The 18747-nt window shown below is 35.5% G+C and overlaps 1 protein-coding gene across 1 annotated transcript in view; it reads left to right on the forward strand.

Annotated features, from left to right (window-relative positions):
- The first annotated feature begins 4855 nt into the window (after window positions 1–4855).
- Window positions 4856–18747, forward strand: part of TMPRSS11D (transmembrane serine protease 11D) — a 62043-nt gene continuing 48151 nt past the window's right edge. Inside the window, exon 1 of the mRNA XM_001109114.5 lies at window positions 4856–4992. Within this exon, the coding sequence (XP_001109114.1) occupies window positions 4985–4992 (8 nt within the window). The 5' untranslated portion in view covers window positions 4856–4984. The remainder of the gene's footprint in view (window positions 4993–18747) is intronic.

The following is an 18747-nucleotide window of genomic DNA, read 5'->3' on the forward strand; positions in this document are numbered from 1 at the left end:
TTGAGCCCAGGAGTTCAAGGCTACAGTGAGACACAATCATGCCAATGCACTCCAGCATAGTCTATGGAGGAGTGAGATCCTGTCTCAAAATAAAATTAAAAAGTATACTGAGTGTTGTAATGAGTATACGAGGAGAAGTAAACTGATGATGAATCACACTGCAGAGGAACCAACCTACCGAAAGAGAAAAAGCCTATAAGTAGACCTTAATGATTATTCTGATTTGGGAACTAAGAAAAAAGTTTATTGAAAGAGGTAGAAAAAGATAATCCAAGCTAAAGGAACAGAACTGGAAGATATAGAGGGGTAGCATATTTAAGTCACTAAAAGAAATTCAATGGATAGAGTGTAGAGTATTAGAGGTATGGTGGGAATGAGCATGAAACGTGGGCAAGGGCCAGATACTACAGGGCATTGCCACCCATGTTAAGGAGAACAGATTCTATCTTAAGTGTACGGGAAGCTATTGAAGAGTTTTTAAAAGAATAGTGACATAATTCAATTTGTAATCATCATTCTTATAGCTGAGTAAGCCAGAGTGGGAAAAGGATTAGAGGCAGAAGGGCCAATTAGAAGGCTGTGACAATGATCAAGCTGATGATTACCATGGCCTGGAGTCATGTAGTGGCAGTGGGGATGAGAGGGAAAGAAATTGGTTTAATAAATATTTAGGTACATAGGGCACCAAGAAAAGAGATAGAGTCAAGGATGACATCTTAGTTTGTTAGGTTTCTGGAGTTCAAAACTGGGTAAATGGGAGTGGACTTTGTGGAAATAGGGAATACTGGAGAAACAGGTTTAGAAAAAGGAGAGAAGAAGGCATGAATACAGAGCACAATGAAAAGATTAGCCTCCCAAGGGATGAGGAAACCTCTTCTGCTATAACAGGAAGAACATGGGCAGATGGGTACAGATCTGTAGACATGATAGCAGGAAGTGAAGGGAGTGTCCATCTGAAGGCTTCTCTTTTGTTTTTCCAATAGTGGAAAGGTAAGTCATCTGCTGAAAGCAAGTGCAGTGAATAAGGAACGGAACATACATACTGGGGAAGAGTAGAAAGATTTGAAGTGGTTTTAATAAACCCTAGCTTGACATTGACCAGGGAAACCTAGCTGTATTGTTAGGCAGTACTGAAGGGCCAGCTAAGACCAATAGTCATAAATTTATAATGTACTAATTCATAAATTTATAATGTACTAATAGTAGTATCTCTTTAATAACAGAGTTTATCAGTCAGACCATCCAGTATGTGAAATGATGTATGATGTTGCATGCTAAATGTATTAGATTTATTTGCTCTGATTGCGTTTCTCAATGTCGAGAAAAATTACAAGAGTAAAATATGTGAATGCATGCAGGAAAGTGAAATTTACTCTCCATATAAGAAAACAACTCTATGCAGCTCAAAGGGGACGATGCAGAAAACTTAGGAGAGGGGTAAAGGATACACACGTCTTCCTTTAACAAGATTAAAGAATGCCTCTAGTCAAGATGTTTCTTTGGCCTCCTATGGTTAAGTGCACGTAAAAAAAAAAATTACTTGTGGAAAACACAAGAAAATAACTGACTGTCAACATGAAAGCCATCACAGTTTGTAATGAGTGTTGGATTTCTTAAACCATGTTTGTATGAATGCTTTAGGAATAAGACTGATTTGTAGAAGCAAAAGAACATGCCAATCTAAGCAGGGGCAGTATTTTGGAAACATCCAGGATCAGTTTCAAATTGTATGAGGTCTCCACTCCTTAGAGATTATGACCCCTACAAACACACACACACACACACACACACACACACACACACAGCCATGAGAACAAGTACCCTGCAAACTGAACATGACAAGTGCTTTACATTTATTAGTTCATTTCATTTGATTTGACTAAATTTAGTTTTCGCAACTCTATGAGAATGGTATTTTAACCCAATTTTCACATGTTAAAAAAAACTCTGAGGCTTACAGAGATAAATAACTTTTCCTGACCTTGCGGGGTAGTAAAAAGAAGAGTCAATATTTTACTTAAAGTGTATTCTAACTCCAAAGAGAATACTGTTTCCATTACATCATGCCTTCTAAATAGACAAATGCCTTTGAAACATGGTAGAATGTACTTGTACCTTTGCCTCCAACTACCTGCAAGTCATAAGCCACAAAATTACATTTAGCCACACTAGCAAAATCCAATTATTACCCAATTTTAAAATTTACATTTATAATAAATATAAATACTTGTATTTAAATAACATTTATAGCTTTCTTATGGTGAGCACATCCATTCTTTTTTCTTTTTCTGCAATAACTCTGTGAGGGAGGTCATGACAAATATATAGCCTACCATAGCCTTATGACTGTGCTTTCCTGGACTTGATGACTAAACAAACTTCAAATTCAAAAAAACACTATTGGCCCACACCTTCTTAGGTCATCTGCTTTTTGGTTGTTTTTTTCTGCTAATATTGTTATGACGGTCCCATTGAATGATTCATACTTCCTTCTAAACCAAGTGTGTTAATACACATTTGTAGGGAAATATGCCCAGAGTTTAAGATTTCATGGATCTCTTAACCACACCGTCTCCCCATCAGCAGGCAAAATAACCAGTCTTAATAGTTCTTACGTAGCATAGTTCATCTTCCAGAAATATAAGTGATCTCTACTATGTCCCTGAAAACTGTTCCTGTCATTCCTTCTCAGTCTAGCTGCCTTGGTTTTGTGACTGTTCAACCAGAAGAATGAAATCAGCCTGTAACCAGAAGGCAGACTACTTTTATATTTTTTGTATAATGTGATTCTACATTTCTCATTCATGCAATCTCTTAAAAAGAGAATAGGTCAAGGCCTATCCTGCCACTCCCTGAGGATCTAAAGATGAAGAGTCAACATCTTTAAACTGGTCCCTGTTATGAACAATTCCTTTGCCTCACAAACCATAATTTCCTGCCCCACCTCCCTTTCTGTGTTGAGCTCATCATGCAGGAAGTCACTTTCAGACTGAATCCAATTTTCCCCATACCTTTCCCCCGACTCATCCCCAAGTTCTGTTGTGAATAGTAATAGAGCACTGGGATTTGCGCTAATATGTTAATTACGAGACATCTAAACAACATATGTTGAGTAAGTACCTTTGGTAAAAAGGTGTTTGCTGCTGAGCATTCCAGGAAATAAAAAGACATACAAGAAAGAGCATGCATAATTAGAGAAATTTTCTGTAAACAAAAAACAGAAGATAACTAAATCCTAGTAAAAATTATTAAACCAAAAGTAAAATTTTATAAGCCATTAAAATATTTAAATTACTTGGCTCAATAAGCCTCTTCAGTTTATTCTGAAGAAAAATTCAACTGTAGGATGACAAAGAAAAACTATGTTTGTGAAGGTAGTCATTCAAAGAATCATCTACAATTAAAAAAAATAGAAAATATCTAAATACTTCACATTAGAGATAACTTTGGTACTTTATGATAAGTCCATTTAATGTAATATGATTTACCTTTAAAATGCAGCCTTTAGAACTGCTAATAAAGGATGAATCTTGTGAGTTTTAAATTATATAAAACTACAAAGTTATAAATATATAGCTACTAAAAATAAAAATTAGTAATACCGATATGTTTGTGAAATAATATTAAGTATAAAAAGCATAACACAAAATTATATACCATGATATAACTACATTTAAAGGTACTTGAAATTAACATGTAAAATTTAAAAATGTTTTGTTTATGTAAGTTTATTTTTTAAACATTTAAATCTTGTTATATTTATTTATTTATTGCTAAAAAAATGGCAGAATGTCAGGCATGAGATACAGTATGTAAAAAATATATTTGGGAAGGGTAGAGAGTAACCACTTATTCCTGTCTTTGTTGTTTGCTTTGCACATTATATTTTAAAAAGTCAAATAATTGAACACATCTGAAGTTGCAGTACTGGAGTAAATTTAACCATTAGTGGTCAGTGCTTTACAAGATGAAGTCAAAGAATTTTATAATTGAAAGAGTCCTTTAAGACCTCCTGATTCAACTTCCCATTTTCTTAGTAGATACATGTGACTCATGGAGAAATAAGTAAATTTTTTCCCTTAAGCTACACAATTAGTTGGTGAAAAAGCTAAGACTAGAATTCATATTGTAATAATAATAATATTGTAATAATTCTATTACAAGTTCCAATTCTTTAGCATTCATTAGTTCTCACAAAGTAACCCCAGTATAACCTTCCAAATTTGTATCCTGCTTTGCAATGTTAGACAGAAATGCCCTTTTTCCCCTCCATGCTAGTCTTGCCTGCTTTCTTGAGCTCTCCATCTTTACCCTAACCCCCTACACACTCGTACTGTCTTCTTCCATTTGCTCCTCTTCTAGTAGTAGTGTGTTAGAATACTTTTTTCAAATGATCATGTTTGGAAAAAGACAAAGTGGATTTTAGTTCCAACTATTCTGTTTGCTAGTCTTACTTTGTGCACTTACTCAATTACTGCTCTGTTTCATATATTATGAGAAAAACAGCATTTAATCATAGAGATGAGGGAATTCAGAGGTAGTCCCCATTAATGTATGGAAAGTATATTCTGATAGTTCTTGGCTGGCTGTGGCGAGGTATGAGGTATATGACAGTATGATAACACGAGCAAAAGAAGTGTCAAATCCTCTTGAACTAAAAGTGATTCTACAATTGTGAAGTAGTCACGGGCTTTCACAAAATACCTGTCAACTGTAATTGTGTTTAATCTCAATTTACCAGAATAAATAAATTTTTTACTAATTTGTGAAATTCCCTGTCTATTTTTAATTACCTTCCACAAGTCATACTATTGGTTTGCTGATTCCCTCAAACTTGTTTAACAAGTTAGATTTTAATTACATGAGATTTCCTCCTTTGTCTTCAACTATAGATCACACATAATACATGAGAGTCATTCATTTGAGTGGGAATCTCAAAGCAGTTGAGTAGGCAGAAAAAGGAGCCTCTTCATTAAGGATTAAAATGTATAGGTAAGTCTTGTTTTTGTCTTTGTAGCTTTAAAAGTTTTACTATATCTTACAGTATGGGAAAACTATAAAGAAGCTTAGGAAATTTTGACTGTGTCTAGCAGTCTTCCAGTTACTTCTCTGAAAACTTCATTGAAACTCTTAGATATTGTTTAGATAATATGTGATATTATTTCTATAAGGTACATAGTTGCTTAACTGAATTTTTTATAAAACAAATAACCACAAAAATTCAGCTTAGCGTTATGACAACGTATCTTTAAATAAGGAAGTGGTTTCGTTTCCCATGTGCAACATTTTAAAAAGTGGTATGTGGATTTTAAAATTGCAATCTGTAAATAATTCTTCTGTTGTTTAGAACTTTTTGAGGATTCTGTATTTTGACTTCCATTACAGTTTTATTGCTAGTTATTAAATAAATATGCCATAAATCCTAAAGTACACTTTTAGAAAGTAAAGACAGTATTTTTGTACTTCGTATGTAGTCATGGAATTATTTTCAAGAAATTTGTTGCTAATATTTAAGAAAAAATAATATCTCTCTGGTTTTCTTTTTAGTTAATGAATAAGTATTTTCATATACTTTCACATAAAGAAAGCAAAAATTTGTGGGATAATCAAGTCACACGTTAAAAATCTCAAAACAATGAAATAATTATATAACTTGGTATGTTTATATGTGCACTTAAGTGTATATATATGTATATTATTTACAGAAAAACATGATACTGGTGAGTCATGCTGAAAGGATCAACAAAAACATGAACAATGTGTTGGCTATAATAAGTGTAGTTGAATTTATTTTAAATCTCCTGAACACTGGAAAATTCAATCAAAAGTCAAACCATTTTAAATAATAAAAGTATATATACAATTATATGCACTTGAATATATATATGAGTGAAAAGTGGATAGCTGTCTAAGCTTCCAATGATAGAAGAAATAAAATTATTTCATATTCATGTAATAGATACAAGACATTTATTAAAGTAGCTTAAAAACCTATGAAGTGGCCGGGCGCGGTGTCTCAAGCCTGTAATCCCAGCACTTTGGGAGGCCGAGACGGGCGGATCACGAGGTCAGGAGATCGAGACCATCCTGGCTAACACGGTGAAACCCTGTCTCTACTAAAAATACAAAAAACTAGCCGGGCGCGGTGGCGGGCGCCTGTAGTCCCAGCTGCTCGGAGGCTGAGGCGGGAGAATGGCTTGAACCCAGGAGGCGGAGCTTGCAGTGAGCTGAGATCGCGCCACTGCACTCCAACCTGGGTGACAGAATGAGACTCCGTCTCAAAAAAAAAAAAAAACTATGAAATAATTTGCATACTGAGTTTGTTCTCATTTTACGTGAAAAAAAAATAACAAATCACAAAATCATGTTTACTCATCAACTACTACTTTGTAAAGCTGTGCATGGGAGAAAGTCTAATAAAGAACATAGAACATTTATCAGGTTTGTTATACTAAAGCAGTGAGTTTATGAATTATATTTTTTATTATTCTTAAACCATCTATAACAGTGTAATATTATTTGGGTAATATAGTGCATTTTAAAATGTATTTTGCAGAAATATTTTAATTTTAAAGAAATTGCTCTGATTTTAAAATATTGCCCTTATAAGCAGCCAAGTGTATATCAAAACATCATTCAACGGAAAATAATAAAAGAAGACATGTAAATAACACAAATCCTGAAAGAGCTGTACAATTTCAGAAGGCTTTGAATCAATCAAATTTCTAAGTTGATCCATCATACAGGAAATTTGCCACTCAATCAGAGCCAACCTTGCCAATTACAAAGAATTCTCCTGTGGAATTTTGGTTTCTAAGGATCACACTTTTTGGAATATTTTATCTCTTTAAGAGTCTGTACCTACTACTAATAAATAGTAGCTAGGTGTTTATATTATATAACGGAAGGGAAATTAAATTGTACAATATACTTTTTTAAGGTAATTCTAGGTAATTTTGGCATAATTTTAGATAAGTCTTCAGGTAATTCTGAAATACTTTTGGTTGAAAATGGGCTGCCTTGGATGGTTTGACTGCTTTTTTATAAAAATTAAACTCCTAGCTCTCTTCCAAGCTGCTGCAAGATGAAACGCTCCTTTCTTTGTCTACCCTCTTCCCTTCTTTGGAGAAGGAAATCCCACCACAGGGCCCAGGAACCAGAACAGCTGTGTTACTCATTTCAGATCCTTGGTCACTTTAGATTTTCTCAGGTTCACCAAGGGAACATCTGTGCCCACCAGATTACATAGAAAGTGAGAGATGAGGTTTGGGAAATAGGATAAAGATTTATAAACTGGAATTCAGAATGTAGTTTATGGAAAGATTTAAGGTAAATGAGCATATCTCAGCTCAGGGACAGACAAGTCTTAGCAGGAGTCCTCCTACCAAACAAATCTTATTTCCATTTCTTCCCTTTTCTCAAGACATGATTAACTGACTGCAGAGACATGCCAAAGACAATCAGATGTCCTGCCTCCCAACAGTCCAAAAGAACCTGAGACAAAAGTTGGGGGGGAAGAGCCATCACTGTCAAAAATGCATTCCAAATTCTGCCTGTTGTTTCAATCCTGGTTTTTGAACTGCTATAGGAACTTAGAAAAACATGCTTAATAAATTGTAAATCATTAGGCAAAGAATATATTTCTTCATAGAAATTAGACAGGTGGACACCAATTTATATTTACAGTCATGAAGCCCAAAATAGTGCATCTAAAGTACAAGTTGTTGCCTATAAAATCTTGGGCCACATGCTAAAGCAGCTGCTGCATTTAGCCCAAATGTTTTTCTAATAATGGTGTGGGATGGGCCCGCAGTAAGTCCTCCACACAGGAGGATGAGCTGCAGTAAGTCATCTGGGATTATATATTTTCTAGCAAATTATCCAATGCCGCTGCCAACGTGTCTTCCAGAAGGCACTCCCAATCTATTTTCTCAGTAATTCATTACTTACCTAATTCTTACGCTACTGCAACTCCCCAATAGCTATGACTGGCACCCCTAAAATAAGTCATGAGGAAGGGAATCAATATCTACTGTTGTAAGGGAACCTAAAGTTACCCAATTTAGGTTGTTATCCAATCCAATTTCGTAAAAGGTATTGCTCCCATTTGAAGGATCCCATTCTTTTGAGCAAAGAAGACTTGGCATGATTTCACAGTTTGGGGGAGTATTCTTTCTCTAGCTTTAGTGTGTGCTCATGACATATAAAATAAAAGCACCATCCCAAGTCTAAAGTCATTAATTGGATAACTGCCTAAGATAGTTGTAAATAAAATGGACTTTGGAAAAGTTTATACTGATGAGTCATTCAGCAGAAAGTAAAAGCAGATTCTATGGAATATTTACAATATCCATTTGCCAGAGGTTTTAACAAGTGTATCAATGATTAATAAAATAATACATGCACTCAGGGTTCAAGGCAGTGGAGCAATAAGTCATTGATGGGCATGATGGTGCATGAATTCTGTGTATTCCCTGAAGTCCGAAGTAGGAGGATCACTTGAGTCCAGAAGTTCAGTGTTGCAGTGAGCCATGATCATGCCACTGCACTCCAGCTGGGGTAATGGAGCAAAAACCTATCTCAAAAAAAAAAAAAAAGATTAAAAATTATAAATAAACAAAAGCCACCAAGTATATTTTTTCTAAATTAGACAAGTTTTTATTCTGACAAGCTTACTTCTTAGCCAAGATATCTACCTGAGTTTAATAGTGCAAGAATAAATTAAGATGTGATGTTTCCTTCTCTGCTGAATATTTGTCAGCACAAAGACATGCCATACTATCCCCAATTTTTAAAAAATCCCTCCCTTGGCCCATATCCCCTGTCCAGCTATTGCCTCATTTCTCATCTCCTGCTCTTAAAAGCAAAACTATTCTAAAGATCTGTCTAAACCTATTGCCTCTATTTTTATTTTCTTCCTCCATTATCTCCTTTTGCTTTTTAACTTTTTATTATTAAACATATCACGTATAAATTCTAATTTTAAAAAATGAACCTCTGGGTACGAGACATCTATTAATAAAAACAGCATCACCAGTATCTTAGAAGACCCCGTGGGCACTTCCTGTCTACTAACTGACCTTTCCCCACTTTTCACGATGTAACTGTTACGCGGCATGGTATCTTAATTTCTTTCATTTTCTTCATGGTTTTACCATTCATAGATATATTCCTAAAAAACTTATGGTTTAATTCTACCTGCTTTTGAAAATCATATAAATGAGAACAATATTATATATTATATACAATAAAGTGTGCATCACTTATTCATGTTCATAGCTATATAATATTTCGTTGTAAGACTGTCCTATAACTTAAATATTTACTTTTCTAGTATATTGCCATTACAGATAATGTAGCACTGAATATTCTTACACAGGTCCAATGGTACAAACATGCAAGAGTTTCTCTTGGCTATGTTCCCAGAAATAGATTTTCTGAGTCAAATGGTGTATGCATTTTTATCTTTAACGCATCCTCCCTTTTCCCAGTGCAATAGTTTCTGATCTTCACAGCTCTGAAATAGCTCTTGTCTTGCTCCACATTGCAAAATCCAGTGGTCAGATATCAGTGAGTTTCCATAATCACTCCACCAGAGACCATTCTTTTCTTGAAACGTGATCTTCACAGAGCTTCCAAAACACCATTCTTTCCTTTTTTTTTTTTTTTTTGCCTATCCCATGGGTCAAATTTTCTCAGTTTCTGTTACTAGATTCTACCCATTTTCCTGTCCCCCAGAGTTTAAGTGCTTTTCTTCTTACATTCTGTGTGATTCCATCAGTCTCATGGTTTTCAATATTACATAAGCTAATGATTCCCTAGGATAGATAATGATCCCTTAAGTCCACTATCATTCACTGGAAAACACAAAATACTGTCACTTCAAAGCAACTTTTAATATATGGCAAAATAAACCATTTTGAATCCTAAATACCTTAGTGCTTTATTTATACTTATACATCTTTTATGATATATATAATTACTCCATATATATAGTCATGTTTTGAGACAAGAGTCTCCCTCTGTCGCCAAGGCTAGAGTGCAGTGACGCAATCTCGGCTCACTGCAACCTCTGCCTCCCGGATTCAAGTGATTCTCCTTCCTCAGCCTCCTTATAACTGGAATTATAGGCACATGCCACCACACCTGGCCAATTTTTGTATTTTTAGTAGAGACGAGTTTTCACCATGTTGGTCAGGCTGGTCTCAAATTCTTGACCTCATGATCTCATGCTCTGCCTGCCCTGGCCTCCCAAAGTGCTGGGATTACAGGCATGAGCCACTGCACCCAGCCAATTACTCCTTATATTATAATTCATTCATTTATTCATTCATTGAGTGTCCAATTTGAGTGAAGAACTGGTAGGTGCTAGGTGTACAGCACTGGAACAAAAAGGCCCAGACCTTGTTCTCATGGTGCTTGCTGAGAAGACAAACACTAAAATACATTAGGCAAGCGAATACCTATCTGATTATAGTTTTGGTGGTGCTATCAAGAAAAGTTTAAGGACTTTGGGTAATTAAGATAAATGGAAACAACCTTCATCGAAAACATTTACTCTGTGAAAATCTCAGTAGGGCAAAATGTAGTCTTTACTGAAAACCACAGATCTTCCCATTCCAAAGACAACCGTTCCAGTGATTAACATGGAAATATATAATTTCATTATGATTTGTTTAATACGACGACACTGAAATAAGTATCATAATAGTGAAAACGAAACCAGTCTAGAAGCTCATGGAAGACTTCTCTGAGGAAGCATTGTTTAAGCAGAAACTTAAAGGCAGGCAAGAAACAGATCATGTTGCTTTTTGAAGACCATGTTTAGGATTTGGGATTACATCCTCAGAGAAACACAAAATTGTTAAAGATGTAGCAGGGCAGATATGTTATTACATTAGAATCTTTTTTCTTTATAAATTACCCAGTTTTAGGTCTTTTTTTTTTATTATGCTCTAAGTTCTGGGGTACATGTGCAGAATGTGCAGGTTTGTTACAAAGGTATACATATGCCATGATGGTTTTTAAAAGATGATTTTAGCTTCATAAAGAGAACGATCTCTGTGGAGAAAGGAGATATCTTTTGATGAAGGGAGACTAGTTGGAGGCTCGTTCAGTATTTCAGAAAAAGGATAAACATGGCTTGGATAAAGTGGTGGGAGTGGCAATACAACTTGAGATATGTCTAAGAAGTCAAAAGAACCAGATTTGACATTCAATTGGATGTGAAGGATGAGAGAGGTGTCGAGTATGATTTTCAGGTTTTTCACATGAGTAACTTGGTGAATTTTGACATCATTTACTGAGAAAGAAAATGCCAGAAAAGGGTCTCTTTGACGGGGCAAAAGAAGGTTGTGAAAATCAGAAAGATGATGATCAGTTCAGCTTTGCAAATGCTGAATTCTAAGCACTGAATAGAGATATGTGAAAGATGCAGCTGGATATTTTAGTCTGGAAATCATGTACAGATCAGTGTTTCTCAGGTGTAATTTTTGGTTTATCTCTTTCTGAATCGCCCATGCTACTTGTATAAAATGCAGAACTCTGAGACACAAGACCAGACCTACTGAAATAGTCTGGGTGGGTATTGGATTCAGTACAGGAATTTGCATTTTTTCCAAGTTTTCAAGTAATTCTTACTCACAAAAATTCAGAACCATTGGCTTAGATGGTAATTGAAACTGACTGAATGAGATCAACTAGAGAGAAAGGAGAACACCCAGGATAGAGCATGGAGCAACACCAGATACTTAGGTTGACTAGAGGAGATGCAACTAGCAAAAGATTAAAAAAAAAAAAAAAAAAAAAAAAAACCTTTTTATTATAGAATACTTTAAAGATATACCAAAGTACAGAGAACAATAGAATGAATCCTCACACCTATGGCCAGTTTCAAGTTACCACACCCCAGCAGTCAGTATTGTTTCCTCCATACCCTACTCACAACCAAAAGATACTTAAAGAGGAGATGGGGCCAGAAAGAAAAAAGAGTATGAAATCATGGAAATCAAAAGAAAAAGAGTGTTTCAATAAAAAGGGGTATTCAAGGGTGGGAAATGCTGCTAAGGGGCTATGTAATATCCTTCTTCAGTAAGACATGAGTACTTTAAGGGAAGGACAATTATTTGGCCATTTAAAAAAATGTCCTAAGTGCTTGGCAGAATATTGCAGTAAGTACTTAATAGCTATTAGTTTTTCCAGCATTCATTCAATAAGCACTGTACCTACAGAGCACCCACCATGTCTTGGGCTGCAAAAAACAATAAGGCTTCAGAAAAAAAGCACAGACAAAAACGTCAAGAGGTCCAAATGCTGGCCTCTCTGTAGTACCACTTAATCTCACTGCAGATCAGTTTATTTATCTGCATAATCACAAAGTCAGAGTGGATATTTTTGAAACTCTCTTCCTTTGCTAACATTCTATGATTCCGCAAAATGCTATCGATCTTATAAAATGTTATTATAAAAATATATCATGTCGTACACCTTGAATATATAAAATTGCATTTGTCAATTAAATATTTGAAAATAAAAATAAAATGTATATATTCTATTGCATGTTTTTAAAAAATGTATTATTTTTAGCCAAAGTTAGGTTCTACATGTAGAAAGACTAACAAATTTATAATTTATTGAACATACAACACAATCTAAGTACTTTATAAATAGCATCTCAGTTATTCTTCACAACCCTCTGAGGCATGTGGCTATCTCCATTTTATGAATGAAGAAACTAAGGCTCAGAGAGGTTTTATTACTTCCCAGTGATCACATGGGTCTGTCTGATTATAAAACTCATGGTTATTACTATTGTAATATATTACCTTTCTGCACTGCCTGTGTAGTAATTAAAAACACAGGCCTCTGGACAGGACTAGTGTTTCATAGTAATCTTTATATAAAAAGAGAAGAAAAAGAATAAACAAGTACATTTGTTCAGGAGACAGAAAAAAATCCCTTTTTTATGTGACTCTTTGTGCCAGTATTAGATTCCATGGTGAGATTCACAAAGTAGACAGAGCCTTACTTCCATCATCTAACCTATCCTTTTACTGTACAGATTCACTTAACGAACAGATCATTAAATACTTTGGGAGATACAGCAGAAAAGAAATCACAGTCCGTGCTTGCTTTCGTTTATTTGATTTACCAAGCACTGACATAGGGCCAAATGCCAGACATTATTTGAGTTGTGTTAACACGTTTTTAATTCATTGTGCTCATAAAAACAAGGAGGTAAGTACTACTGTCACTTCCATTTTGCAAACAAGGAAATTGAGGAATTAGGTGACTTCCCAGGTTCACACAGCAAATAAATGGCAGAAATGGGATTTGAACCCAATTAGTCCAGTCTCAGGGTCTGTGCCCTCAGCTGTTATCCTGTGCTGTCTCTCTCACGGAGCCGTTTATTTGTAGGGACAGGTTGTGGATGCAGAGACAGGTAATAACTATATGAGCAAACAGACCTTCCAGGGGAATAAAGTACTTGCAAAGATGAGAGTGTGTAGGAGTGGTGGGAGGATCTATCCATGGGCTAGCCATGGGAAGGAAGAAGGAACCTTCTTGTTAAGAAGGGAGGATAAAGAGAACAGTGTGAAGGTGATGAAGAAACTTGCTGAGTCTTCATTCAATGACAAGGAAGAAAACTGAAATCCAAAGAAGGGATTTGCCTCCTGTCGAGCAGCTTTTTCTGATTACAACAGCTTTCCCCTCTCACCCTGCCAGTATGCATACTGCCTCCCTGGATAAGAGAATATATATGCAGCAGTTTTCATAAGCTCTGAGGAACACATTGTATAGGCATCAAAAGTATTCATTCCATAGACCTTGGAACTCTGTTCATTTCATTATAACACAAAATCATCCTGGGAAAATAAAACTGAGAAGCTTGATTCTTTCCTCTGCTTCTGAAGACAATCTGGGCAAAAAGCCAGTAGGATTAAATTCAGAAGGGATTGAATGCAAGATATTGTTTTTAAAAATATATTGATGCAACTAAATATTACTCAAGCACATTTCAAAGAACTAATCTCAGGTTTGGTCCATGATTCACTAAAAGTCACCTTTTTTTCTGTGAGAACAATTATGATTTAGTACGTATGGTTAAATAGAATGAACCATGATGAATACAAATGAGGCTCTGATTCCAGTATCTACTCCTCTCTACTAAATGACCCTCAACCAGTTGCTGTGAGAAAATAATTTCAGTAAATTTCTGGATTCCCTACTCTATCATCCCCTCTGACTTATTTCACCCAATATATGTTGAAATGTCATCTTTCTTTCTTTAGGCTCTTTATTAACAGATTTTTATTTATTTAACCTCTGCATTTAATGATATATTTCTTTCTTACTTATTCTACTCCATCATTCACAGTGCCTCCCTTCTCACCTCCTCACTCCCATCCCCAACATTTTTAACATTGTAACCAATGTTATGGTTTAGGTCTATCTATAAAAATAAAATCAAACATTGGAGGATGCCTACATTTGGAGCAAAAAACACTGCCATGAACTCCTTTAGAGTGTAATGTACCAAATTTCTCACCTCTTTGGGACACATTTTGTAGAGATAATGATGGGTGGAGAATATCTTGACACTTTCTATTGAACATTACAAATCAGATCACACTGAGCTATGTATAGGAACTTCTAAATCCTTCACTGATTTATATCCTACAGGAAGCAAGCATGGATCCACCAGTCATGCATTACTTGACAGGGAAACATTCTGAGAAATGCATCGTTAGGCAATTTTGTCCTGATGCAGGCATCGTAGAGTATACTTAGATACACCTAGATGATATAACCTACTACACACCTAGGCTATGCAGTCTATTACTCCTTGGCTACAGACCTGTATAGCACATTACTGTACTGAATACCATAGGCAATTGTAACACAGTAGTAAATATTTGTGTATCTACATATATCTAAACATAGAAAAGGTACAGTAAAAATGTGTATAACAATTGTATGGGACCACTGCCATACATGTGATCTGTGATTGACAAAGATGTTGTTATATGTTTCATGACTGTAGTTCTATAATAGGGTCAGTATATTTTGATGAAGCAATAAGTTCAGGTTTTGAACATTTCATAATAATCCTATAGCAAAGAGGATTGCCTATTTACTTGGGCTTTAGGAAATAGAGAAGGATCTATTATGCCTTCAGTACAATCACTCCACTTTTCTCTGATCTTTTCTAATGTAATTGTATTTAAAACCCTTGCTACACAAAACGTAGTCTTTGGACCAATAGCATTTACGTTACCTGGGAGCTTGTTGGAAATGCAGACTCAGGTCCAACCCAGATTCACTAATTTAAAATTTGCATTTTAATTGGCAATTCACATATCCACTAAAAATTGAGAAGTGCTGGACTAAACAACTTATTTCACCCAATATGTGCTGAAATGTCATCTTTCTTTCTTTAGGCTCTTTATTAATAATTATTTATCTAACCTGTGCATTTAATGATATATTTCTTTCCTATTTATTCTACTCCATCATTCATGCTACAAGCTACAAGTTACAAGCTTAGTCTCCCAGATTCCCAAAATGGAAGAGAGGGGTACAGTAAGACATTTCCTCGTGTATTTAAAGACGAATAAACATGTCTCTAACCTGAGTGTGCAATAGATTTCCCCATTCCTCTCTTGCAGAAACACTGAATGCCTTGGCAAGTTAGAACTCACAGAGCAGCACATTCCTGAGTTCCAGGAATACTGTGCTCCTCGAAATGCTAGGTATTTCCAAAATAAATGTTTCTGTGCTTTGATAAGTTTGGGAAACACTGCTGTTTCATCAGTTCAGGCTACAGAAGGAAAAGAAGAAATAGAATTAGAAATGTGCAAAGAGCAATTGACTTTTTGTCATTTGGCATCTTGAGGTTAAACATGAACTTTTCTCTAGGCTTTCCCAGTCCTTTTTCCACTCTGACATATGACAGTGATGAAAATATGTGACACATCTCCATGGGTCCAACCAGGTTTAAAGCAATTCCCAATGCACTATTTGTAATTCCACCCAGAAAACAAAAACAAACAAAAAAAATGCACATCAGTGGGAAGAACATTATCCTAGAATTAAGTAGTTTAAATTGCATAAGAAGTAAATCATTTCAAAACTCGGATGCGTTTTAACCATTATGTGTAACAAATTGTTTGTCACGAATACTAACAGACTCCTGTATTCCAATGTCTCACTAACAATTGCTACCTAGGAAACAGCATTGAAACCTGAACTGAATGGGCTATTGAGTCTTTTTCTGTTCTGGAAGTTTAAGTCCACCCTCATTGTCAATTACACACAGGAAACTTGGTAATTGTATTATTCCACTAAGTTAACAATCATTAAAAGATAAATTTAATTTTAAACACTTTATTGAAATAAAATTATAAAAGAGAAACTTCATGTGTTTAAGGTGTTATGGTTCAATGATAGCTAGTATATGTACAGAGATGTGCAACTACCACCAAAATCCAATTTCAAAATATTTTCATCATCCCCAAAGATATTCAAATACATGTGATATTCAACTACTCATTTCCCAAAGAACATTTTTACAATAAAATATCACATATTTAAACTGTCATGAATATTTCTTTATAATTTGCGGTAGCTGGCAAAATTATTTTGTGCTAATAAAGGTTAGAAGACATCTTTAGTTAAAAATAAAGCGGGGGAGAGGAAAGAAAATGAAAAGAAAGAATGAAAGAAAGGAGAAAGAAAACATATCTATTTGGAAACTAAATCCAAACAGGGAAAAATTTTATTTTGGCCATTTTAGGGGGAAATAGGCAAGGAAGCAAGCAAGTCTGTAAATAGTTTTTTCTTGTTTTGAAACTGGTATGGTCTTCATGGCTCTGTCAATGACTATACTTTGTAGAACTCAGAAAAAAAATATTAACATTGAACAGCAGTGCCCTCTACAGTATATATTGGGCTATCCCTGATTAACATTAATCAGTAAGGAGACAGCTAACCCGTCAGGGCTCTCTCTGTTATGGTTCTTGGTAACAGGTTACAAACACTCAGTGCATGTTCTTAAACACCAGTAGAGTCAATAAAGTATTGCTCCCATCACTTTGCAAATCTGGTGACTGCTAGACAAATTTACTTAAAATCTTAGCATCATAAAGTTCCAGAAAAAAATATTTCCATTTGTTCTGTTGTTTCCAAATCATTTTGTCAGACTCACATTTGTAGATGGTGCCACCCCTACCATAATATCACCATGCTCATTTGCAGACAGAAAAGCCTTCATAATCTGAATTATAGAAGCAAGAATCCACACTTTGGGCAGATGTAAAATGCCAGAAAAGATTACTTTCCTTAGCAAAGTAGTGTATATTAAGTGTAAGAGAGCAGTAATCAGAACATGTCTTTCAGTCTTCAACTGATTCTTCACAGAAATGGCAAGTAGTCTTCAGACATCTATTAATAATCATGCAAGGCTGACCCTATTATTAAATATGGGGATAGATGCTGAGTGAAGGAAAACATGGCAAACTTTCCTGACTTGTGTCAGCAGCATTCTCGAAACCCTACTCAGCAGTCTATACCATCCTCCTAGCTATACCATTGCTTGAAAAAGATGGGGTATGAGAGTGACAATACAGATATACCATCTCCTTCCTCAGTTTAAAATAAGATATATAGCATATGAGGATCAGAAACAGCATCTGAAAATTCTTGCCTTGCAAATTATGAGTGCAGAGCTGTATCACAGCTCTGACTGGAAAGGGAAACACTCTGAATTTCTTTAAATAAGTCTTCTGCAGTCAAGAAGTTCTTTCCCTGGAAAGGCTACAAATTAGTCTGACTAATGAATAAAGATTCTTGGCTTTGGTATTCGTCACCTTCCTTTATAGACTTTTCAATACCAGAATCAATTCCTGCTCCTAGCCAATGCCTTCCTAGGAACAGTTCTTGAATGTATTAAATATACAGAAGCCAGAGTAATGAGATCACCGTCTTTTACAATAAAGGCATTATTAATGAATTGGTAGGAAGGAAGAAAGGAAGGAACATAAAAATCCTCACCTTTATGGAGCTTCTTAACTGGTGGAGGGAGACAGATAACAAACAAAATAAGTAAATTGTGGGGTATATTAGAAAGTTATAAGTGTACTGCAAAATAATAAAGCAAATAATAATAATAAAGCAGAGAGAGGAGGTGCAATTTTAAATAGGGTACTTAGCAAGGTCTCACTGAGAAGACAACAATTGAGCAAAGACATACGAGAGGCCAGGGAGCAAGACCTGTGAAAACCTGAGGTAAGAGCGTTCCAGGCAGAAGGAAGAGCAAGCACAAAGTCCCAGAGGTAGAGAGGTCCTACTGTGCTTGAGGAGCAGCAGAGAGGCCAGGATGTCTGGAACAGGATATGGAGGCAGAGTGAAGTTAGAGATAAAGTCAGAGACTTAAGGACATACGGAACCACATTAGAAATTCCTGGAAGTTGTGTCTTGATGCAGCACCAAGAAATTAAGAGGCAAAACAGTACAAGATAAATACCCATGGCTATCCTGGATGTCTAATAAACATGTTCACTATGAAATTTTTATTTAAATATTCTAGAAAATCTTAAAATATGCAAAAACGATGTTGCCACACACAAGAAAAGCGTATGACACTCAGCATGAAGTCCTTAGTGGGTGATCAGTGTAGCACCACAGGTAGGGTAGCTTGTGCCAAGATCATCTTTTTTAATTAGAGACTTCCTTCCATTTTTGGCAGGG

Source organism: Macaca mulatta, chromosome 5 (assembly GCF_049350105.2).
Source record: "Macaca mulatta isolate MMU2019108-1 chromosome 5, T2T-MMU8v2.0, whole genome shotgun sequence".
Taxonomy (NCBI): Eukaryota; Metazoa; Chordata; class Mammalia; order Primates; family Cercopithecidae; genus Macaca; species Macaca mulatta.